The sequence below is a fragment of the Oculina patagonica genome, chromosome 7 (assembly GCF_052425735.1).
Source record: "Oculina patagonica isolate OP01 chromosome 7, crgOcupat, whole genome shotgun sequence".
NCBI classification, from domain to species: Eukaryota; Metazoa; Cnidaria; class Anthozoa; order Scleractinia; family Oculinidae; genus Oculina; species Oculina patagonica.
The window spans coordinates 10,908,276-10,933,161 of NC_135764.1; the positions used below are offsets into that span (position 1 = coordinate 10,908,276).

At 39.7% G+C, this 24,886-nt stretch overlaps 1 protein-coding gene across 1 annotated transcript; it reads right to left on the reverse strand.

The window, feature by feature from the left end:
- Positions 1-771: 771 nt before the first annotated feature.
- On the reverse strand, positions 772-24,843 carry LOC144660719 (3-hydroxyisobutyrate dehydrogenase, mitochondrial-like). Its single transcript, XM_078521446.1, has 8 exons — positions 24,728-24,843; positions 24,629-24,645; positions 20,687-20,889; positions 20,147-20,191; positions 11,461-11,582; positions 11,224-11,357; positions 2,427-2,660; positions 772-1,803 (listed from the first exon to the last, which is right to left on the reverse strand). Exons 1-8 carry the CDS (start codon positions 24,801-24,803, stop codon positions 1,648-1,650), a joined length of 987 nt encoding a protein of 328 aa, XP_078377572.1. The 5' UTR covers positions 24,804-24,843; the 3' UTR covers positions 772-1,647.
- Between the last annotated feature and the right edge of the window lie 43 nt (positions 24,844-24,886).

Genomic DNA, 24,886 nt, shown 5'->3' on the forward strand with positions numbered 1-24,886 from the left:
CAAGTAAGACATAATAATCCAGCACGAGGTCAATATGGTGCCCTAAGATAACAAGAGTTCTCGCCACCCAAGTTAGACATAAGAATCTCGCACGAGGTATTTTAACGCAAGGACCGAAAATCTTCATTTTCAGTGCCTCATGTGACGCTTTACCTGAAGTAAACATTAGGCTGAATCCACGTGATGGCATTTTTCCAAAAAGGCCCAATGCGTTAGGACCAATGCATAAGGCCTATTAAACTAAAGTGAAATTATGTAATTGTCTCCCTGTACAGCAGTGTGTTTGTATATGAGCCAAGCGAGTAGGAATTTGGCTTCTGGCAGCGTCAATAGCGAGGCACACGAGTGACGTCAGAACATAAGTTCTTCTGCATGTTTACGTCAATAGCGAAGCATGCTAGTGACGGCAAGACTCAGGCAAACTAACTGGGATGGTGGACGATTTGAAGCTTTCTTAATGATATTGGTTGAAAAGAGGGGGATAAAACACTTCTGAAGCGAAAACTCATATTTAGATTTTCCCTATATTTCTCCCAGAACATGCCGGGGGGTGGGAAATTTGCCGTCTATTTTTAAACCTTGCGCTCTTCGCTATTACAAGGATAAAGTTTCTTACTCAAGTTCACATCATACAAAAACACAGTGATCTGTAGAGAAAGATGCCTCTGCTGCTTTTCAGTCTTTATTTCACTGAATTAATCAAAAGGAAGAAAACCTAACGAAATAATTACGAAAGAAAATAATCCACACATTTGAAGAAAGACGAAGGCGTTCAGAAACTTGCAGTTTATTATTCTTTTGGTTTTTGGCCTTGCCTGTATTACATTTCATACCGGTATGCAATAATCGCTGTTCTTTGAAACATTAAATAACTAAAGTACAGAATATATAAACTAGCCCTTATGCAGATGGGGTAAAAAAGACCTCAAATTGCATGCTTAGTTATTTCCCCAGTCAAGAGAAGTTGAAGGTAAATCTGAGTCTCCCCCAAAAATAATTCCATTACTGGTTACGCAATTCCACAGATCCTGGTGTAGTGTCTTGGATGAGTTATTGCATGGTTTTGAATTTTCATTCCTAAGTAACAACCAGAGACAATCAATAAATTTCTGTTAAGCTGTGCCTTCAGTAGAGAGTATTTCTACTCCAGCAGTCACACTTAAAAAACCTTGGGTCAAACAAAATTGAAAATCCTTTTTCCCCTCCCCTCCCATGCACACTAGCTACAACAATATTAATTTTCACAAATTTACCTTGGCTGTGCTGAGGTGATGTTACACCAGGCAATTTTTAACAATGATTTTTAAGGCAATATTTTGTCAAAGCAACATATGTCACAGGTTTTTGAACTACTCTCAAAATCCTGCAACATGGTTGTTGTAATTTTTAACACTGCATTTAAAATCGTCTTGTAACATAACCATCGCTGTAACAATGTTGTGTTAAAAGTTGTCCAGCGTGGCTTGAAAATCGTCATTAAAAATTGTCTCGTGTATCATCACCTTTAGTTAAATAATTTGCATTTTGGTACACTTTTTTTTCACTTGACACGCATTTTGGATTTTTATTTCCTAGAAACCATTACTGATAAGTGTTTAGAATTATGTTTACCCGGTAATTAAAAGAAGTCCACAAATACAGGAAATATTAATGCTTATTCTCTTTAAGAAACTGGAACACAGATGAATAGTCTAGTGTTCCATATCCTTTGTTGCACATTATCCTGTAAATCTGATGAGCAAGGGAGCCCATGGGCGTCGGTGTCTTGGTCGATGTGGCTGCACTCTGAGCAAGACCCAAGTCCTAGAACACAACAGAGATTGGAACGTTTTTTTGCTAAAAATTTCACTTTCTTATGTAATATATCAGACACAAAAGAAAATGTTTCATCGCATGCCCAAACGCTGAGGAGAGTTGAAAATACGACGCGCAGCAAGTGTTTGATAAATTATCTTCTCAATTGAAACTAAAACTATGGAGAAACTGGAGAAAATAAGAATGTAGTACAGTTCCCAAAAATATCCATACCCACCCCATGGAAGTGGCTCATCAGGCCAGAGCTTATCCCAATTTCTGTAATTCTACTCCCCCCTGGATGGGAGATGCTAGTCCATTGCAGGGTTACCCCCCAGCAGTAATTCCCTGGTACCCATTTATACACCTGGGTGGAGAGAGGCACTAAGAGAGTAAAGTGTCTTGCCTAAGAACACAATGCAGTTCCCTGGCCAGGACTCGAACCCGGACCGCTTGATCCAGAGTCCAGCGCACTAACCATTAGGCCACCGCACCTCCCATGGAAGGTCATTGGAAATTCCAAGGGGGAGGGGATTCAAACAGAAAACCATTCGTGGGAGGAGTATACATATTTACTGGAATAACACAATAATACTATTATTATTAGGCTTTTACCTTTCTTCTAAGCTTACCTTAACCATTAGCTGTGATGCAAACCCTCCTTGATAGTTGTTACTGGAAGGAATGCCTTCTATAATACCTGGACATGGATTGTATGTGTCACTGGACCAGCAGCGTCCTGAGCTTGTATTTATTACTTTGGCAATCATTTCTGGCTCCAGTCCCAGTCGGATTCCAAGATTTGTGGCTTCTGAAACCCCGATCATACTCACAGCAAGCAACAAGTTGTTACAGATCTTAGCTGTCTGCAGGAACCGATAAGATAAGATAAGATAAAAGATAAAATTTTATTGAACACTCCTAAAGAGGTTTTTCAGTGAACAATACATGAAGTTGAATAAAATGTAAAATTTAAAATGTGTACCCTAGTTATATATTATAAAAAATAAAAAGAAATAGAAAGAAAAATGCAAGAAATAAGAAAAAAAAAATTAATTTAAAAACTCGCTGAGAAGCTTTGTCTTCAGAGTTTTCTTAAAAATTGTATGACTCTTGCATAGTTTTAAGTCTTTGTCTAAAGAGTTCCATAGCTTTACTATTCTGTAATAAAATGACTTCTGACCAGCAGTGGTTTTTCACAGGGGAATATTCAGTTGTTGTGAATTTCTTGTGGTTCTGCTTGATATTTGTTGCCTTTTGACAAATTGCGAAGTCAGATAGGTCGGGGCACAGCCCGTCATGCACTTAAATGCGAAAACAGCGTCTCGGAGGTAAAGCTGCTTTTTTACGGGAAGCCACCTCAAATTCTTGAGTGATGGAGTTATATGCTCAAATTTGTGTGTACCACTAATTATCCGAGCAGCGAAGTTCTGAACGAGTTGAAGTTTTTGCACATTACAGGCAGTGGTGCTGGACCATACAGTAGAGCAATAGTACAACTTACTGAAAACGAGCGCGTTGATGATAGTCACTAATAGGTCGGAGTTAAATGCGTGCTTTGCCCGATTTATTTGAGCTAATTTACTCATACAGGATGAAACTGTCGCTAAAATGTGGTTTTCAAATGACAGAGTGGGGTCGAATGTTACACCAAGATCTTTGATGGACTCTGACGGCAAGAGTTCCTTTCCGAGCAGCGAAAGCTTGAAATCAGAGAGTCTACGGATCATCGGGCGGCTGCCAAAGATCATGAGCTTTGTCTTTTCAGGGTTAAGCAGAAGACAATTATCAAAACACCAGTTACGGATTAGATGTAAATCTTTTTGGATAGTGTCCTTTGCTTCGTCAGCATCACCAACTTTGAAAGACAAAAGAAGTTTGGTGTCATCCACGTAGCATTCGGTTGAACAACTTTCGCTGGTTGCTGGAAGGTCATTTACATAGATACTAAACAGCAGAGCCCCGAGTACGCTGCCTTGAGGGACGCCACAAGTAACGGGTAGAGCGTCTGATAGCGTTGAGTTTATGCGAACTACCTGAGATCTTTGGGACAGATAGCTAGAAAACCATGTTAACGCAGATGAGGAGAGGCCAATGTTCTTGAGTTTCTTTATTAGAATTTCATGCTTGATACTGTCGAAGGCCTTGCTCATTAGTTAGCTATAAATACACCAATTACATTTCTAGAAGCGTGTTTAATTACAATCAAATACTGCATAGCATTGATTTCGATGATTACAATACTGCATCTACATCATGCGACTGCGAATCTTCCGCGTTTCGTTATGAACCTCACGGCCATGTTATAACCGGTGACCTCCGTATCGTTAAAAACAGAAGACTTAGACGTCTTATGGAGAAAGGTCCAAAATACAGAGAGCAGAATTGAATCGACTGGAAGCTCAACAATAAGATCTTAACGATGGCTGTAGATGATTACACCAAGAAATGGAGTAAACGGGAAGGTTTCCACTTGTCAACTCTGGAGGAATGGTCGCAAACAGTAAAACTAATCATCAGTAACAGAATCAACAGCTTGCAACGCCACGAATTACGCACTGCTCCTAAAATCTTAGAAAATAGTCATGTTAAGGCGTACTTAAAGGAGTTACACGACAAGTACGTACTAGTTCCTGCGGATAAGGCTGGCAATAACATATTTTTTGTTTGTAAGCAATTCTATATACGTACTCTAATGGAGGAGCTTGGACTAATTTCTGGAAGTACCATCAATTCTACGTATGAAGCACAAGACGTCACGGCAGATGAGGTTATTCAGAACCACGCCTCAACCTTAGATGACTTATTAATCGGGCGTGGCCGATTTATAGTTTACCCTTTGGTCGTCCTAGAGCGTAGTCTCCTGGCGCGGCCAAAAAGACGGGGATAGCTTGGGGTTGCTACAAAACCGCTACGGGTGACGCATACCGCAATGGTTTTCATTTTAGTTTTGACAGGAAATCGTTGCAGGCACACTTGGTCGACTTTTGGGTTAATGTGTAATCAGGTTGTGTTTTTTTGCTTCGGCGGAAGGACAGAGAAAAAAGCTTACGGGGCAAAGTACAGTATGGGGCCCAGTTCTCGGCCACTTTTGACGTAAACTTGTATTTCTTACCTCAGAAGAACCGCAGGAACTTGAAATTTCTCCCAGAGCTAGCTACATTATTCAGCTTTTTGGTGTAAAGCTATCGACCGGTCAAAAATTAATTTGCCCGAGCAATAATAAAAATAAAAGCTCCATTTGTGGGCCCAGTTCTCGGCCACCTTGGCCCAGTTCTCGGCCACTTTTGACGTAAACTTGTATTTCTTACCTCAGAAGAACTGCAGGAACTTGAAATTTCTCCCAGAGCTAGCTACATTATTCAGCTTTTTGGTGTAAAGCTATCGACCGGTCAAAAATTAATTTGCCCGAGCAATAATAAAAATAAAAGCTCCATTTGTGGGCCCAGTTCTCGGCCACCTTGGCCCAGTTCTCGGCCACTAAAAAGCTTGTGCGTAATTATCTGTAAAAAAATGCTCAATTAATTTTCACAGTCATAAAATCACTCTGTAAACCTATTTATACTATATCGATCCCAAATTATTTTTATGATGCTTTGTTTTACTTTAGAAAAGAAGGATTTTAACGCGCCTAGTTGCCTATGTGCAGGTTCTGGCAAAACCGCATTGTGTGACCCGTGCATTTAGATGGTTTATTTTGCAGTGAAAAGGTCTTGAAAGATTTAGGTGTTGTAGAAATAATAGACAAGACAAGAGTCAGCTCAAAACTTAGAGATAAGATTGAACTTTATTTTTAAAACATTTATTTCTTTCATTCTGGCAGCAGCAGATGAAATTATATTAAAAACCAAGCGCTAAGCTGTGATAGCGAGCAGGGTGGCCGAGAACTGGCAAATACGCAAACGTCGCAAGAAAAAATTTCGAAGTAAATTAAGACCAAAAAATACAACGGTTCAACGAAAAGTTAACTAAAGCAGAAAGCTGAATTATTCTACGTTTCACATGCCAAAAATTAGCTCGTATGGTGGGGGCTTTTGGATAAAATACGAATTTAACTACATCCATGAATTTGGAGCCGTAAACAAACAACTTTTTCGGGAATGCAAATTCACCTACCTCCGCGTAAACTCGACGTGTGAGCTTTCTATATCGAATTGAACGATCAAACTCAAGATACTTAAAGCACATGAATCAGTCTATCGTTTGAAGGAAATACCTTTTTCTTTTGATTCAACTGGAGTGTGAAAAAACGCGTTAAACACAAAGTGGCCGAGAACTGGACCCGGCCGAAAACTGGGCCCCATACTGTACTGATATTCACCATTGTGAAATTGCACTTACTTTGACAAGTTAAAGTTATTTTTGTAAATGAAAAAGGTAACGTCATTGATGTCACGCAGTGTTTTTTTTAGCAAACTAGATGGTTTGCTGGTTTCTGACTATGAATGGGGGTGTGATCTTGCGGTATATTTTTTGACTCCGCCGTAAAACTTTTTTTTTATTTAGCAAGAACTGTGTCGATTTTCATTTCTGAACAATTGGTCGTCAAGTCGTTTGTCACAAAGAGTAGAATGTTTGTACAGCATGTTTTGGAATTATTTTAGATTTGGTTAGTAAGACGCTTCTGAAGACCTGAGCAAACATTGGGAATGTACAGTATTAATAGGAACTTGAATGGAATTTTTCACAAGTTGGATAAAGGTATCAACTGAAAAAAATGGAATTCAAAATGAGAACTTGGATTTTGTTGTAATTAAATTTTATCGCGGATTGGATGCATAATATCACGGCTTTGAAAGTCTTCAAATAATTAGAAAGGTTCCTTTCTTCCTTTTGATCTTATTGTTATTTTCATGTATTGATTATTCGAAAGTGGTTTTCGTTGATACGAAAAAAAACGGGTTTTCACTGAATTGCTTGAAGTATTTTTAGACGTGATAATATTGGCTTAATCAAATTACATTGTGCACGAAATATTTGTTATTCTTTTGTCTTGAAACTTTGAGGAAATTGAAATTTTTGTTTGACAGTAGTGTATGAAAGGCATTTTATAGAACTGAATAAAAAATAAGAAACATTGATAAAGGTTATTTCAAAGATTTATTTTGCCTGATTTTGAAGGGTTTCAGGAGTTTTAAAGAGTGCTGGTAAACGGCTATATGTTGTTTGTGATTACGGATCTTATTTAGTTTCGAACGCTCTAATTTTTGAAAGGTTAAAACAGGTTAAAACCGGGCGGTTTCATGAGTTTTTTGGGTAGAAAGGTACGGTGGTGGTCAAAAAAAAATGTTTAGAAAGGAATGACTGTAGTAGCACGTAAGTCGGAGGTTTGCGTGAGTCACGGGGTATAGTATGCGTGAGCTGGATTTCCGGCGTCATAACGGCATGTTTTGTTTACTGAAAGATACACTCGACGTTTAGTTAGCTTAGTCGGCTTGGGAAACTATTTTAAAAATGAATGTTGTAATAGTTAATTAATAGTAATCTAGAATTAACCCACTCTCGATTGGAGTCTGTTCTGGATTCGCGCTATCTTTTCGCCGCGAAGGAATTTTGTAAAATTTCGCTAGTGGAAAGAGGTACTGTAAGAACAGTATCAATAACTCAAAAGGAGGAACTTCTTTGTAGCTCTGAATTAAGACGTATGATAAAATTTTAGAATAAGAAACTTTCGATATATGGTTTTCATATTGTTTTTGTCAATTTCCTTTTGTGGCAGATTTTTTGAGAATCAGCTTTTCTTTCGTGTGATGACAGACACAGGACAGAACGAGAGGTGGATGAGAAAGACGCCGAAGATGAATAGGCACCGAAAAACGACAAGAACCGTCAAGGACTTATCTTTAGAGGGCGGGGAGTTTTGGCATACTGTATTTTGAGGACTGGACTGGACTAGTAAAACGCGGACTAGTAAGACGCGGACTTGTAAAACGCGGACTAGTATAACGCGGACTAGTAAAACGCGGACTTGTAAAACGCGGACTAGTAAAACGCGGACTCAGGTAAAACGCGGACTTGTAAAAGGCGGACTAGTAAAACGCGGACTAGTAAAACGCGGACTTGTAAAACGAGGACTAGTAAAACGCGGACTTGTAAAACGAGGGCTTGTTAAGCACGGACTTGTAGAACGCGGACTTGTAAAACAAGCGCTTGTAAATCGGATAAAACTAAACGGTTTAGCGAGCGAAACAATTTGTGTTTGAAGCTCTTGTGTGTTTCTTCGACGGCATATTTCTAGCTTTTTTGAGCACTCTATGGTCTGTTTTAGCGTGGAGATTTTTTTGCAGTATAGCACATGTTCGTTCTGCAAACCCCTACTAAAACAACGGGATTGATGCTATGAGTTGTGTGCATATGTTTCTTTCTTTCCACTACTTGACGTCTGTTGAGTGCAGTCGTTTGTATTGCTCGCACGAGGTAGAACGGGGCCCGTCCAGAAATCAACAGTCAATCGTAAATAAAGGTGACGGGCCTACACGACTCCTACGTTCGTGACATTAGAATATTTGCCGTTAAATGTTTAAATTCGGTCTTTCGACCTTATTTGCTTCTGACTTCTTTCTGAGGGTACTGTTTTAATTTGGGGGCAGTATGTGGTAAATAAAGGTGACGGGCCTACACGACTCCTACGTTCGTGACATTAGAACATTTGCCGTTATATGTTCAAATTCGGTCTTTCGACCTTATTTGCTTCTGACTTCTTTCTGAGGTTACTGTTTTTTTGAGACATTATGTATTGAAGAGAGCCGTAAGATGATTGTGGCCAAGGAATTCGAAGTGTCTAGAGGGGGGCATAAGAACCAAGGCATGTCTTGTCTTGCCTTACATTGACATGCAATAATTTGGAAATACTAAGCTCGTAACAGTTTAAGACAGAATCCATCAGGAATTTGAGTAACATTAATTTTAGTTACGCAAAAATTGGGCACCAGAATAATTTAAATCCTTGTGTTCTTTCATACCTTGTTAAAGGCTTGACATGTGATAACACCAACATAACACCAACAACAGTTCTTTATCAGTGGGGATTGAAGAAAAAAATGGAAACATCATCACACAGTTGACCCCCATGCAAAAACACTCCAGGATGTCACGGGGCTGTTTGGTGTCCGTCTGCCAATTTCTAACTTCAAATTCCAATGTTAAATTCACATTAAATTTTCAATATTTCTTAGTTGTCTAAATTTTACTAATTCTTTTAAAAAAACTATCACCTGCCAAACATCCCCAAAAATCACTCAAAAAATTACAAAATACCGCAATACATAGATACATGGGATGAGTGAAGTTTCCTTGGATTCCTTGAAACACCAACAAGATATTTCCGTTTAAGGTGGCTGATAATGGGTTTCAGTATTTCCCAGTCCTTATACTTTGGTTCAGGACTAAAAGCCTTCATCAATTGCTATTACAGTAATGGTATGAAACAAATGTTCAATCATTCATCAACAAGTTGTGATCATTTTCTTGACAATAGTAGTTCCCCGGTAAACGGTTGTAGTACTGTCCCATCAAAGTGCAATGCCTGGAAAATACCGAAAAGCACACGACCTTCAGGTGAAACCGCACCTTATAGTATTACCAATACACTGCACTTTGCTAAGTCTTAAAACTTTACATTGTCTAGTCGTCTACTTCAATCGTTTATTTGTATTGTGTGAGATACATTTATAAATTGAAACCATCATGTCATTAAGTAATAATGCAATCTCGACAACGTTCTAAATATTATATTATGCACACTAATACAGCTCATGCAAGCCCTGTGACTTACACAAACACAGTCGGACTGAGTGCTACTTAAGTAACTGCTTCGTGGTTTCTGCTGTACTGAACCCTGCCTTTCAAGGCAAAGCGCCCGATTTTAAGCTTCTCAAGCTTCTCAATGTTCTTGTTTAATATCAAGTTACATCAGAAAGAGAGAAATCTGCCTCAACTATACTGGATACCAAAGCTTCACAAGACACCTTATAAGGCAACATTTATTGCAGGTTCATATTCGTGCACCACCACTAAGTTATCCAAATTAATCACAGACTGATTTAAACTAGTCGAAAAGCATTGTACTTCTTATTGTAAAACAATTATGGAACGGACAGGAGTCAACAGCATGTGGATTATCAACAACTCCTTGGATGTTCTTCGCGCATTGCAAGAAAAACAAGTTTCGCTAAACAAGATAAGTACGTGGGACTTTTCAACTCTCTATACAAGTCTTCCACACAACAAGCTATTACACATAATGCACTTTGTTTGTCTCCCAAATTTTGCATAATCTATTGTTTTGGAAATATGCAGTCCTCCCAAGAGAATTTAAAAACAATAGTTGATGCAAAATTTTGGGGGCCAACAAAGTGGATTATGGGCAATTGGAAATTACCCTCTCCACACAAGCAGGACATGCCAAAGGCCGTCGCATTCAGCAACACCTTTCGTTATATCGACGATTTATTCAGCGTTAATAACGAGAATTTCGGCCCTCTATCAGCGATATCTACCCGTCGGAACTGGAACTGAAGGATACTACACTATCATCAACAGAAGTGTGTTATCTCGACACAAAAATCAGTCACGGAGAAAGCAACACACCCTTCCGTATCAGCGTCTACGACAAGAGAGATGACTTTACATTTCGGATTGTAAATTTTCCTCATATGGACAGCAACATTCCAGCCAATCCGGCCTATGGTGTTTATATATCTCAATTGGTGAGATATGCCAGGATCTGCACATCCAAGATGGACTTCAAACAGAGACTCCGATGTCTCTCTTCACGACTGCTTCAGCAAGGCTTCAAATCAGCATTGCTTCTTAAATCGTTTAATAAATTCTTAAAACGCCACGGCGCATTAATTGAAAAATATGGCGCTTCGATAAGAGAGTTAAGATCGGCAGTTCATCGTTAAAAACCATAGAAGTATCCTTTGCTTGTTGGTAGTTTTTATATCTTTTTAACAATCCTAGTTTCTCTGTTCACGCACTGTTTCATCTCACTATTGTGTAGGTGCGCGCGCTAGTCTTGTGCTCGTGATATCATGCGCGCGCTTTGCTTAATTTATTTGACGTGTGCGCTTAGTTCGTAATTTAACGGTTTACATTTACTATTTACGTTATTTTCCTTATTATTTTGTCTTGTCTGTAACTGTGCTCACATCGTGGGTGGCTCCTCCTAAAATGTTCTGCAATTGGTATAGGATTTAATGGAGCCGAAACCAATTGTGGAATTGCACGCATTTTAGGCATCCTACTGATGAACGGTTACGGCAATTAGATATTTTCAGGAGCGTCATTACGTTCATGGTCTGTCCCCTTAGAAATAATTATAATTATTATCATTTATGTTCTTTTCACATGGTTTCAAATTTTATACTAATTGTGCAGATACCCAATTTTCTTTGGAAATGTACCAACACTTTGTTTCTTAATTACCTGTCCTGTACCAATGGCACCTGTGTGTATCACGTTCTTGCCCATGTGTTGTAATATTTTGCTTGCCCTTTCATAAGCTTCCTCTTCACCACCGACCATGAATGTTAAGGTGCCTCCTTTAGCTGCTATCACCCCTGAGATAAATCAATCACAGGCAAAGGAGACATGATCAAAACAACAAACTTCTTCATTACCAGACTGTTGATTAAAACATCATTTGAAAGAAACAAAACTCACCCCCAGAAACGGGTGCATCAAGGAATGTTGCTCCTATGCTCTGCACAAGCTCTCCAATCTCCTTGGCAACAGCAGGTTCTATTGTGCTGGTGTCGATCAACAGAGACCCAGGCTTTATAGTACTGGAAGAAAATTATACGTAAAAATGATTATCACATTACAAGCAATTTTCTAAAAATGTGTGACCCTCCATATGAAAAGGGGGCTTTATATCGTAACAGCATTTCAAGAGCGTTTTTGTTTGAAACGCGTTTGAAACGCGTTTCAAATACATTTGAAATTCGTTTCAAAATGTTTGAAACGCGTTTCAAACAGTAGGCGTTTGAAACATGGTGAAACGCGTTTGTATGTGTTTGAAACGCCATATATGCTTAGATTATCATTACTGTTGAAGCATAATTTATTCAAAATGTGACAACGATTTCAACAGATTTCAGATTTATACAGTGTCTACAGTAGCTGAGGAAATCAGAGAATGATATCGATGATGTTACAGGAAGCAGCTTTTTGATTTGAGTAACATTTTCTCCTCATCAATAAATCAGCGTGATGCACACTTGTGTTAATTGCAAGAGCTTGTCTGTGAATATTGCATTGTATACAGTTGTACAGTGTATAAAATATACTTACATCGTATATTTAATCCACATCACTTTGTGTCTGAGGCATGTTGAAAATATGCAACGCGTACGGTAAACAAACACATTCGCTGCATGAAAACTATATCACCACACATCCTAAAGCATGTTTCTTGCTTTTGGACCATCTTTGTCCCTTGCTAATTCCCTTGTAACTTGAAAAACCAAACTGAACCACACATTTAAACTGTCCGTTCGGTTCCGAGTTCGGTTAACCGATCGTTTCAGCTTTCAAATCTTGACCGCCAAATAAAGTAAACAAAGTATCAGGTTTTATTATATGGCAAAACCAGACTTAGGCAAATCCGAGTGTTCTGATTGGTTCTTTCTTGGTCGGGATCTTGCCATACGGACCGTTTCCATGAAAACGGTCCAAGCCGTGTATTTTTTTCGAAAGCCGGCAAATTCAAATTTCCAACCAAACCTGCGAAAAGAAAACGTGTACTCTCACTCTTTTTGCAAAGAAACTACCGAACAGATTGATATTTTACAGAGCTTACAACGTGGACGAAGAAAACGAATATTCACCAAGCGAATTTCAACCGAATTATCTTAAAGATTGAGAAACTTCTGATGTGGAAACTGAAAGAGGCATCACCGAAAGCCAGGAGGCCATATAGACGATTTTATAAACGAACGGAAAACTATGAACACAAATAATAAGACGGCTACTGAAAGCTCTTCTCCGCGACATTGAAGGTACGTGAAGGTAATAGTATGACAAACGAAAGAATTCATGGCCTACCTGCTTCCGAGCTTGACCAACTTTCCGTCCAAATGAGTCCAAATTTTTCACGCAGCGAATTTTTTATAAACACACGAAGCAAAAAACGGAGAAGAATACGAGCAAGCAGCAATTTCCAGTTTTCAGCGAAGCATACAGCAATACCTGAGAAGAAATATCCATTCAACATACTCAACGACACTGAGTTTGAAAAATCGAGAAGAGTATTAGCTGCGAAGTGCCAGTCACTAGTTCACAAGTACGGCGAAGGAAAGAAGCCGCAAGCCGGCGAGTGATGAAGACGACGAATTCGAAGATGCTCTTTTTGAAGCGGGAGAATTCAGCGACTCCAATCCAGTGAGCACTTCATAGAACTGTCTTGTTCGTTTTTTTTTTTTTTAAATTACCCTTACACTCCGGTTTACGAGCCAGAGACGAAAGCCGAAAGTTACGCTGGGGAGCTGAGACGTTCAACTTCAACGCAGAATGATGGTCAGGAAATCTCAGTTTGGTTAGCCGGGCGGCCTTCTGGCTTTCAGATGCCTGTTTCAGTTTCTACATCAGAACTTTCCCGATCTTTAGAATAATAAAATCCGTTTGGTGAATATTCGTCTTCTTAGGTCACGATCAATAAATTTGTTTTCAAACTCGTGGTAGCTTGTTCTTTCTGAGTTGCTCGCGTCATCATGCTGCACTTTACGGAGGAAGCCCTTTGAATGCAAGTGACCGGAAGTGCTTTTTAACAGAAAAATAAACAAGCATGGCTCGAGTGCCATATAATAAACTACTTACTAACCTAGCTTGCTCGAGCCGTACTGGGGAATATTGGCCCTCGGTCGTTTTTGTACGGACCTCGCTGCGCTCGGTCAGTACTGCCACGACCTCGGGCCAATATTCCCCAGTACGGCCCTCGCGCTCGGTTAGTAAGAGGTTATTATTTTTTTCTCAGCGCGTGAGCGGGCAAGATGAACCAAATCCTGCAATCTGATTGGTTCCGGGAGCGGGCGGAATTTTCCGATCTTGACCGCGGTCAACGGTACGCGGGCCGCGGGGAATTTGCGTGACGAGCAAGGTTTCAGTTATGTAACTTTACAAGGCTAATTGAATTTTGCAGTAAACAGGTTTACATACTCAAAACAATTCTTAAGAATGGACTCTGACGATAGCTATCATAACGAGAGTGAATTTTATTATCCAGACGAGTTTGAAGATGGCAAGAACAAAGAAAATACCCCAGTTTCAGAACTTCAGAAGGAGCAAGATGATTTTACGCTAGCGGACGCACAAGATTTCATTTTGGGCCAACGCACAGAAAATACAGTGAAAAAAAACCAGTACGACCTTAACGTTTGGCGAAGATATTTCCGAAGTATTGGTGAAGAAAGAGAAATTGAAGACATACCTTCAAGCGAGCTAAATGTCCTCATTTGCCGGTTCTTTATGGAGATCAACAAAAAAGATGGCGGTGCGTATGAACCGAGTAGCCTAACATCATTTCAAAGAAGTCTCCAACGTTACTTAAATGACAAAAACTCAAAAATGAACATAATGAAAGACCAGGAGTTCTCCAAGTCCCGTGAAGTTCTTTTGTCCAAGAAAAGGCAGCTTGTTGAAGTCTATGCCAAAGGAAACCGCCCCCAAGCGGCACGACAAGTTAGCGAAGAAGAGGAGGATTTGCTGTTTCGCTCCGGAGAGTTTGGCGAAGGCACTCCCGAAGCACTTCAGAGAACCGTTTGGTGGCTCCTTTCCCTCCATTTTGGTTTTCGTGCAAGGGACGAAAGCAGGAAATTAAAGTGGGGAGACATTATTCTGGAGACAGACGCTGAGACGGGAAATGAACTTCTGGTGTGGACGGCCGAAAGGGGATCAAAGACGCGCCATGGTGACGGCCAGAGTCGTGCATTCAATCCAACAGCACAAGCAACAAATAACGAGCGTTGCCCAGTTCGCTATTACAAGACATTCAGATACCATCGTCCAGAAGCCATGAATCAGCCAGAATCCCCATTCTATTTGGCAATTAATCCGTCGGTGAAAGCCAAACGACAACATCTGGTACACGAGAGGACCGCTGGGGAAGAATGAAATCGGCAGAATGTTGAAAATCGCCGCATTACGAGCAGGTTTACACGGCAACGTAACCAACCATTCCGTGAGGAAGACGTCAATTTCTCGCCTAATGGATGCCGACGTCCCGGTAAATTATGTTGCTCAGCTCAGTGGACATAAGAATCTCAAAAGCTTAGATTCTTAAAAAACAGCATCCATTTCTCATCAGCGAAAGATGTCTCTCGTTTTAAGTCGTACAAGCCAACAACAGAGCATGCGGTCATCTTCAACTTCTACAGCCAACACCACTGAGGAAAACAAAGCATTGTCTCTGACAGCACAGCCTGTTGTCCCATCAACTTCACAGCCACTACCTTCAGGCATCTTTTCAGGTGCGTCTATTGGAAAGATCCAGGGTTGTTCGTTCACCTTCCACGTTGGCAGTGGTCAGAAAGTTGGCGGTCCGCCGAAGCCAAAAAAGAAGAGAAGAGTCATCATCAGTGATGATTCTGATTCAGACTAGTTGAACGGTATTTACTCTGTGGTATTTTAGACGTTTTTCACAACCGTGGAACAGTTTCAGCTTTGTTAAAGTGATCGTTTCTTTTAGCTGCTTTTAGTCGTCATTGAAAAATAGTTTTTGTACCGTCTGCCACGACACCAACTGCCAAGTGCGGTGTTTTTACATTTGTGAATGAGTTTAGCGGAGGTTGTAATTGACAGATGTCATAGTTGTCACTCTGCGGCAATAACAAAAAATTTGCAATGGGTTTTTAAAACCTTTTAAATCTTTAAAACGTTCTCCGAAACTTAGAATTCTGAAATTTTTTGTACATTGTCGTTAAAAACTTTCTTTCCAAAATTTCTTGTTAAAATACCGAAGGTTGTACAATGTAAATCGCCTCTTCCCTTTCGACAAAAATTTGAGTAAATCGAGCAGGAGTTAGCTACATGTATCGAAATTTGGGAAAATAAAGGGGTTTCTTTTAGTTATATTGCTTCCTGTGATTTCTGCGTTTTAACAGAGTAAAAAACGTATTTTGCTGCTCTGGTGTCACAAACGGTTTCGTTTCATTCCGCATTTTAGACCCATTTTACGCGCGCTTGCAAAACGTTGCCTTCCGAAAACAACAAGGCACGTTTAACTATTGAAAAACAACAAGAAAAAAATAAAAATATTATTTGCCGGCTTTGGTCCCTCCCGGCCGGCAAATAATATATATTTATGCAGATCGTGTGCATTGTCACGTCTCACACATCAGAGGGTCCTGAAGGGGTAAAATGGGAACTGGGATTTGCCTATTTTGACTGGGATTTGCGTTTATTTTCACTGGGAAAATGGGATTTAGGTAACTAGGACTGGGATTCGGAAACAAAAAATGGGAATGGGAAGCATGTCAGTACATGACGAAACCTGCATATTTTACGCTTTATAATATTCTTAAAGTCCGCCATAGACAGTTAAAACGCTGAAAATTAACTCTGAAACGAAACCACTACACTGCACGAGTGTCCATCAAGCGTCGATCAATTTTAGCGTAAGTGATTAAGTTACTCAGCGGAACTGCTATGACTGAGCATGGGCACAAATGGAATATTTAAAAGAAGTGATAGTAAGTTTTGCAGGGTAGTGGTAAGTAAGGGATAAAAACTTGTTAGCTTTAGTTAAAGCTACTGAAAATTTCTATCATCTTCTACAAGACAAACAAAAAATGAAAAGTGATGTTCTCAACAGTATTGGTGATAATATAACTAGCAGAAAATGATTTTGGATAGTCCATTCCCTGAACTATTCCATCTGCGACCCAGGTGCAAGACGGGGACAGTCTAGGATAACTTGCATGTGCATGCTCAAAACAAACCAATGACAAACCACAGAGACGTGTGGCGTTTTTTTACATGCAACGTGTGCGCTAGGGTAAACATAGTTTGCTAAAATAAAAAAAATTCAACTACGCAACAAATTAGCGCGACATCTACAAGAAAAATTGTCATAACCTTTGTCTAAAGCCGTAATACTTACTTACTTACTTACTTATCCTCATCGGGCCCATGAGTACTCTTGAGGCCGGCCAGAAAACTAAAACTGCGCCATCCATCCCGGTCCGCCGTCGATGCGACAGCAGCCCCCCACGAACACCAACCCAGCCGGTTTCTTTCTGTCTCCACGGTAATGAATCTCCGTAATGAATAGGTATTAAACCAACAAGTACTAAATTTTTGAATTTAACATCTGTGCGTGCGTTTCCAAAGGTGCTGTCGATTATGGTTTGGTTTCTTCAGCTTCCCACCTTTTTTGGGAGGAGGGGGAGGGGGGTGGGGCTGACAGATTTCTGAGAATGCGCATGCAGGTCAATATTTCTGGACTCGCTCAACGACGCCTGTACCTGGGTTCACCGAAGGGAGAGTTCAGGGAGTGGACTACATTTAGGACAATCAAAACAACAAATATATTATGCTTAAGTCCGGTTTTCCTTACACTGGGAATTTTACTACTGGGAATGGGATTTGGACAAAAAATAGGCTGGGAAATGGGATTTGGTACCCCCCCTTCAGGACCCTCACATCAGGTTGTTTTCTGAAGACTTGGAATATATCACATTTTATCGAGATAATTTCGGCAAATAAGCGATATCTTTCACTAAACTATAGATTGTAAAATGAAAAACTTAGGTATGAACAGTTTAGTTACATTTAAAACTGTTGCGTGTAAAGTTGAATAAATTCCACGATTAATCACGTGCGAACTCGTGTAACCTGATGCTTCAAATCACAAGCGGGGCGCTTTGTACGTTCAGCAGCGATCATTTGAAGTTTCTGAGGTTTCATTATGGAGAATGGCGACGTACACAGGAGAAAAGAAAACTGCAAATTAATGTTCCCTATAAACACACTGCAATATAAATATTAGAAATTGTATCGATTGATCGATGAAAAATTCACTTTGGGATGCCAGATGACACGTTTTTGGTGAGTCGCATTCCTCCAAATAGGGTTTTCCGATTTAGCGGAATTTCGCGGAATTTCGCGGAATTTCGCACCTATTTTCCGCGCTAAATGAATCTGTGAATTGAACTCAATTTTGATAACTTTGTTTATAACTCAAAGTCACTCAGTACTTTTGTTCTGTAACGATGCGTAGTAGTAATAAGTTGGTCAGACTGCATTTATATTAAATTATATAAATTTGTTTGATATAACCGCCTTTAGTCGAATGTCATTTATTCGGAACAAACCTGAGTATCGACATCGTAAGCAGAGACTATCCGGGACCTCAGCTGGAATTCTATGAAGGTGAATAGTTTGAACCGCGCACGCATCCCGATACGAGTACATCGTTTCGCCCGATGCTGGGATATGATTTTAAAAAGAAGAACAGGAGCCATCTTCTCTTTAAACTTAATGTAGTGTGCACGTCTCGGCTTCGACCGTACGAGTAAAGAAACCTCAGTTTACGCGGCCAAAGCCGGATAGTTATTATTGTTATTTCCGTGATAAGGCATCCGTTCAACGACGATAATTGCTTGAATGTGCACCAAACAGACGTGAACTTTAAAAAGGACGCCAATGAAAATCAAGTCTAACTTGATCAACGTGTGAAAAATACGAAAACTTTTTACCTCGCAAAAACCATTCTAGCGGTAATCGTGAAAATTTCATTTATTATGCCCGGTTGAGTAGTCAAATGCGTGTTAAAAGCTCGTGCTTCCTCGTGCTGATCGTCAGGGTTTCCCGAACTTCAAAACGCCCAGGCTCGTGCATTTCTCACTTTCCTTGTGTTTGGCAACCCTCAAGATGACAAGAGTCGCTGGTTTTTAAAATGTTACAAACAAACCCGAGAGAAGCCAGAGGTCCGAGAGGAGCTGCTAAAATGGTACCTCAGTTTTGACAACTAAAAACTGATTTTTTTCGACAGTTGACGGTAAAAAGACGTTTGACGTTAAACCACGTTGAGACGCTCCAGTCAGGGAACTGGCCATGGAAATCTTGTTTGTCTTGTTTCAGTTGAAAGAAATATTCCTTGCTCGAATTCTTTGTTGAGCAGAAACGTTTATAATTTACAAGTTAGAATGAAATAAATTGATTTGAGCGCTGTACTGATGTATTTGTAAAGAGCACGTTATCATGGCTCAAAAGTTTGTACTGAAGAAATCGTCATATAAAGGGTATAAACAACTCATTTTACTTATCATTTAAAGTCGGTTAAATGATTTTCACGTCCAGAAATTGATTTCTGATGAAATGGGCATATTCCACTTCCGCGGATCTTCCGCTAAATCGAAAAACCCTAATAAAAATACAGTCGCCGCTGAGTACTCGAGTGGCAATTCATTTAATTTTATACTCCTGTTAGTGAGAAATAATATCAACCAGCTGGCTTTATCACACAGTGATTCTGCAGTTAACAGTTCGAAAATTAAGACGGCTTATCAAAACTTCAGCCTTCTGCGCTATGTTTGAGTTGACTGCACATGCAGCCCAACTGCAGTAATTCAACAGTAACATGAGCGGTGCTAAATGGCTGCCGCGGAAAATTATTTTGTGCAGTTAAATTGGAGCTAGTCTACAGTTTTCGCTAAATTCTGCAGAATGTCTGCCATTTGAAAGCAAAAGGGCCGCAGAAAGGCTTCCAGTCCAGTCAAAAACAATCTTTTCGCCGAGCTTCCAACACGGGTAGACGTCATATTTTGTTTCGATTTGTTACCGGGATGTTTTGTGAAACCGTTTCAAAAATTACTATTGAAAAACTGTCAAAAACAATGCTGTCTACCTTGTACGTACGTTTAGTAATAATTATGCTCAAATAATTTGGCGTTTCAAACCCTATAAAATGCGTTTTCTGCATTTGAAACGCTCTAAATTCAAAAGGTGTTTGAAACGCGTTTGAAATCTGTTTGAAACTGTTTGAAACCCGTTTCAAATGCGTTTCAAACGCTGCATTTAAACGCGTTTGAGAGAAATTACGTTAAGCCCCCTTTTCATATGGAGGGTCACATGTTACTACCAAGAAATTACAGAGTTGGATCTTTAAAGTTTTACTACATTTAGGGTCGTCACAAAGTATGAGGCAGCAGGGCATGCGATCCATTATGGTTACCCTAAATAGCACTTCAGTTAGCCCAAATGGGACTCTGGTTAAGCTTTATAGCACTCTGGTTAGCCTACTGTTAGCTTAGGTAATTTGCGGGATATGAGGGATATCTGCCTCACATGCCTCGCTGCCTCGCTTTGCATGCCTCACTGCCTCGCACATTTGTTAAACTCCTCCACTTACCTAAGAATCCCATTTTCACCACAGTAAACATCTCTCACATTTGGGCTGAAATTAGAACATGCAGATAATTAAACCTCCAATAGGTAACAAATCCCTTTATGTGAGAATTGGGTCTGTTACACTTTATCGCCAAGTTAAAGTACCTGAATCATTCTTAGCGACACTCTTAGCCTTAATTGCTGTCTGGGAAAGTTAACAGTCAAAATTTTTTCTTTTGTTTGTTTGTTTTTGTTGCTGTTGTTGTTTATTTTTGAATGTTTCACAATTCCGCGTTTTAGAATATTCCGTCATTCCGCGTTTTAGGATATTCCGACATTCCACCATTCCTCCAAATAGGGTCACCCCCTGGATTGTCTCGGATTGTCTCCTTGACACAGACTGATTTTGGGTCTCCAAGACGAGTTATCAAATTTCCTTTACCAAATTCATACATCTCTGCACAGTGCTTTCACGGTTTACAAACTTAAGAAAAGAGAAACATTAAAGAATGCAGGTTTGCTGAACAAAAAACCCCATAAACAAATAAGGTAGCATAAGTACCTAGATGGTAACATGGTGAAAATAGTGGACGTCTTAGATGCCACTTCACTGGGTGCAGCAGCTGTTGCGGCACCCAGTGTTTTCAGATCAACTACAGTCTCCCGAGCCACGTCATGGACTATGATCTCTTGGCCTGCACCCAACAGATTCTTTGCCATAGGACTGCCCATGTTTCCCAGGCCAATGAACCCAATTGGCCCTTCCTTAAGCAGTCAAAAAAGAACAAAAATTTGTAAGAATTACAAAAGTGCCAGGATAAAACATACTGGATAAATAGACTATTAGTCAAGCATTTTTATGTACAACTCTTCGGACAAGAACGTGAAAGCAACACTAATTCCACTTGCTAAAATGCGTACTTGCCCCGGGGGGGGGGGTACTCCCATATAAGGGCTATACGGGTATGTGCCGCTCAACAGGGTGTGCTTTTTGCCTCTCTGAGTCTGGAACAGGGTATAAAAATCGCCATTTTGACTCTTGAACAGGGTCGTTTTTTCCCCATAATCATGATTAAACACGATCAAGTTTGGCTATGAAACTCCGCTCCTCTCATTGCTTTATCTCCGAGCCACGGAAGAATTCAAGTGAGCCAGAGTGAGCGCTTTGTGATGTATACGCTAGTGTTTTTATATCTATCTTCATATATTTCCATTGTGGATATTGTCTGGAACAGGGTACCTATTTTGCAATGTTTGTCTGGAACAGGGTCGCAAATTCAGCTTTTTTTCTCTGGAACAGGTCCAGAGTCTCAGATACTCAGCGGCACGTAGTAAATTTTAGGGAGTACCCCCCCCCCCGGGGGGTACTTGCCCACAGCCCTTCAACTCCCTTATGCGTATGTACCTATAGATCAGGGAGAGGGGAGCCAGGTATAAATAGGGCAATAATACAATTAATAAATATAAAAACATTTGAATCACCAGACAAATCGTCTGCCTATGCCTGGCACCCCCCCCCCCCTCCTATCCCCACCCCACCTCTCATGTCAAGTGCATTTTCTGAAACCAAACACATTTTCTGCAAAATATGGTCAGAACCTGTAACCCTTTCGGTCATAGGTTCAAATTACATCTGCTTACATATTGCTTATACCCACTAGATGATGAAAGTATTAATTCTCCCCGCATGTCTGCTTAAATGGCGACGATCTCCACCTCCTCCCCCGACACACCCCCTGTACTACTCCCTCAGATTATAATGAGTTACACGAAAATCGGATCATTGAGTTGCGGCTCAAAAACATTGATGTACAATAATATTGTACATGTATACAGCTATGTTGTCAAAATTAAAGATATATAATATAAGCTATAAAGCCGTAGCAAGAAAATTCGAACAACCAACATTTATCGGGGAATTAAGAGGCCCTGCCAGGGTAAATTCCGACAAGCGACACGGCCCAGAAAGTAGCGACAGCACATAAAATAAAATCGCGATAAACGACAACCCTTTTGGAAAAACTTTAAATTCCGACAAAGACAAGCAATTGTCCTTCAATTCAACTACCGACGACGGGAAGTGCGATAAAACAGCGACACGGGACATTTTTAAATTTAGACAAGCGACACGGGATTTCCCCTGGCAGGGCCTCTCCCAAGTATCCCAAGGTCACCTTTAATTGTATTTTTGCGGCAACTGTTTTAACTGTGTCTAGAGCAAGTTAAACAGCTTTTATGAGTGATTCAGAATGCTGCACAAATTGATTGTTTGGAAAAGACGAAAAACTTTACATTAAATACGGTAAGTATAATTTCATCAAAAAATGCATAAAATGGAACAAACTATAAACATGTCTACTGCCAGTTTCCAGAATCAACGGATGAAATCCCATACACAATGACATTATTTACTCCCACGTTAATAAGTATGTAATGACGTTCTATTTTGGAGTTGTCTTGAATGATAAATTATTAATTTTAATATTTCTTTGTTTTCTTTCAATTATGCCCCGTCCCTACTTAAGAAGTTGGCTCAAAGAACTTGCATCATTTCGCAGCTGTAAATCTAATTTGCAGCAAATCTGTAATTTGCTGCAAAAACGTTTCAACGGTGTTTTCTGATATAAAGCATAGACCTCCCTAATCATTCCTGGATCTGCCCCTGAATCAGAAGTATCAGACAAATCAGGTGGCAACAAGTAAAGTAGGTTTCTGTTCTAAGAAGTTAGAGCAAAACAACAGGAAGGAAAATATTAATATATTCTTTTTCTATTTATGAATAAATGTTACGCATCAGCGTTCCCTTAAAGCGAGTTTGGATCACGCGACTTAAAGCTACTAAACTACGAACATTTGATAGTTAATAAATGCTCCAGCGATTCGAAATTGTAAAACTTGAAACAAACCCCAAATTTGGTACCTTGAAACTACATCATTCTATTTGCGTGTTTTCCGAACAGTGTACAGCTTTAAAAGTATTGTCATACGTCGCATTCGTTCAAAGGAACCATTAGATCAAGAAGGCCGAATCGCCCGAGGAGTTCTTCAGTCCATTGATCAAACCAGTAGGAAGTGTAAAAGGCAATTTTAATTGCTAAATATTTTCAAGTGTTTTCACACAGTATGAGAGGTTTGTTTGTCTTTCAAAAGGCGATAATGTACGTTGCGAACTGGCTGAAACAGAGGCACCATTATAGATGTTTATCTCCTTTAAAAAAAATAATACATAGACCTCAAAGATTTATTATATAATGTCGCTGAGCTAATGCAAAAGAAACACTCGGCGTCAAGACTACTCCCAAGAGGCCCTGCCAGGGTAAATTCCGACAAGCGACACGGCCCAGAAAGTAGCGACAGCATATAAAATAAAATCGCGATAAACGACAACCCTTTTGGAAAAACTATAAATTCCGACAAAGACAAGCAATTTACTTCCAATTCAACTACCGACGACGACGGGAAGTGCGATAAAACAGCGACACGGGACATTTTTAAATTTAGACAAGCGACACGGGATTCCCCCTGGCAGGGCCTCTCCCAAGTATCCCAAGGTCACCTTCAATTGTATTTTTGCGGCAACTGTTTTAACTGTGTCTGGAGCAAGTTAAACAGCTTTTATGAGTGATTCAGAATGCTGCACAAATTGATTGCTTGGTTGTTTTAAGACGAAAATCGTTAAATTTCATCAAAAAATGCATAAAATAGTACAAACTATAAACATGTCTACTGCCAGTTTCTAGAATCGACGGATGAAATGCCATACACAATGACATTATTTACTCCCACGTTAATAAGTATGTAATGACGTTTTATTTTGGAGTTGTCTTGAATGATAAATTACTCATTTTAATATTTCTTTGTTTTCTTTCAATTATGCCGCGTCCTTACTTAAGAAGTTGGCTCAAAGACTTGCATCATTTCGCAGCTGTAAATCTTAATATATTCTTTTTCTATTTTTGAATAAATGTTACGGTTCAGCGTTCCCTAAAGCGAGTTTGGATCACGCGACTTAAAGCTACTAAACTACGAACATTTGATAGTTAATAAATGCTCCAGCGATTCGAAATTGTAAAACTTGAAACAAACCCCAAATTCGGTACCTTGAAACTACATCATTCTATTTGCGAGTTTTCCGAACAGTGTACAGCTTTAAAAGTATTGTCATACGTCACATTCCTTCAAAGGAACCATTAGATCAAGAAAGCCGAATCGCGCTGGGAGTTCTTCAGTCCATTGATCAAACCAGTAGGAAGTGTAAAAGGCAATTTAAATTGCTAAATATTTTCAAGTGTTTAATTAAAACATCGAACATTTTGGTCCCAAGGGGCAAAAAATCTCGGGCTCTTGTTGACCAGATATTCTGCAATGTACAAGATTAAAAGTGTAGTTTCGAAATAAAGTAGATCACAAATTATAATCTCCCACGGATTGTTTTGTTGTTTAAGTTTCCATGTGGAACTAAATGGGTTTATAATAATCAACACAATGAACTTTTTTCGTTTACCTGAGCTGGGCTGCCATCTGCAAAGGAACGAATTCAGTGAGATATTTGGGAAATGCAGATTAAAATAACGACTTTCTTAGAATTCAGCTACAAACTTACTCGAATACAAACGGCAAATTAAAGCTCTACGAGCTAGCGATCGGAGAGCAAAATTCGCCCTACAAATTGTTGCCATTTTGCTTCCCGTTCTACTCCCGCGAAAATGTGAAATGTATGCGCGCGCCTTCTTACGCACAACACCGCTGTTCGATTTATAAC

Bases quoted from the DNA above. Each gene is read 5' to 3' on its own strand.
- LOC144660719 (XM_078521446.1), bottom strand. From the start codon at position 24,803: ATGGCAACAATTTGTAGGGCGAATTTTGCTCTCCGATCGCTAGCTCGT. The intron at 11,358-11,460 runs GTGAGTTTTGTT...GATTTATCTCAG, and splicing joins TGATGCACCCGTTTCTGGGG to GGGTGATAGCAGCTAAAGGA. The intron at 2,661-11,223 runs GTAATTAAGAAA...CGGTTCCTGCAG, and splicing joins GTGCCATTGGTACAGGACAG to ACAGCTAAGATCTGTAACAA.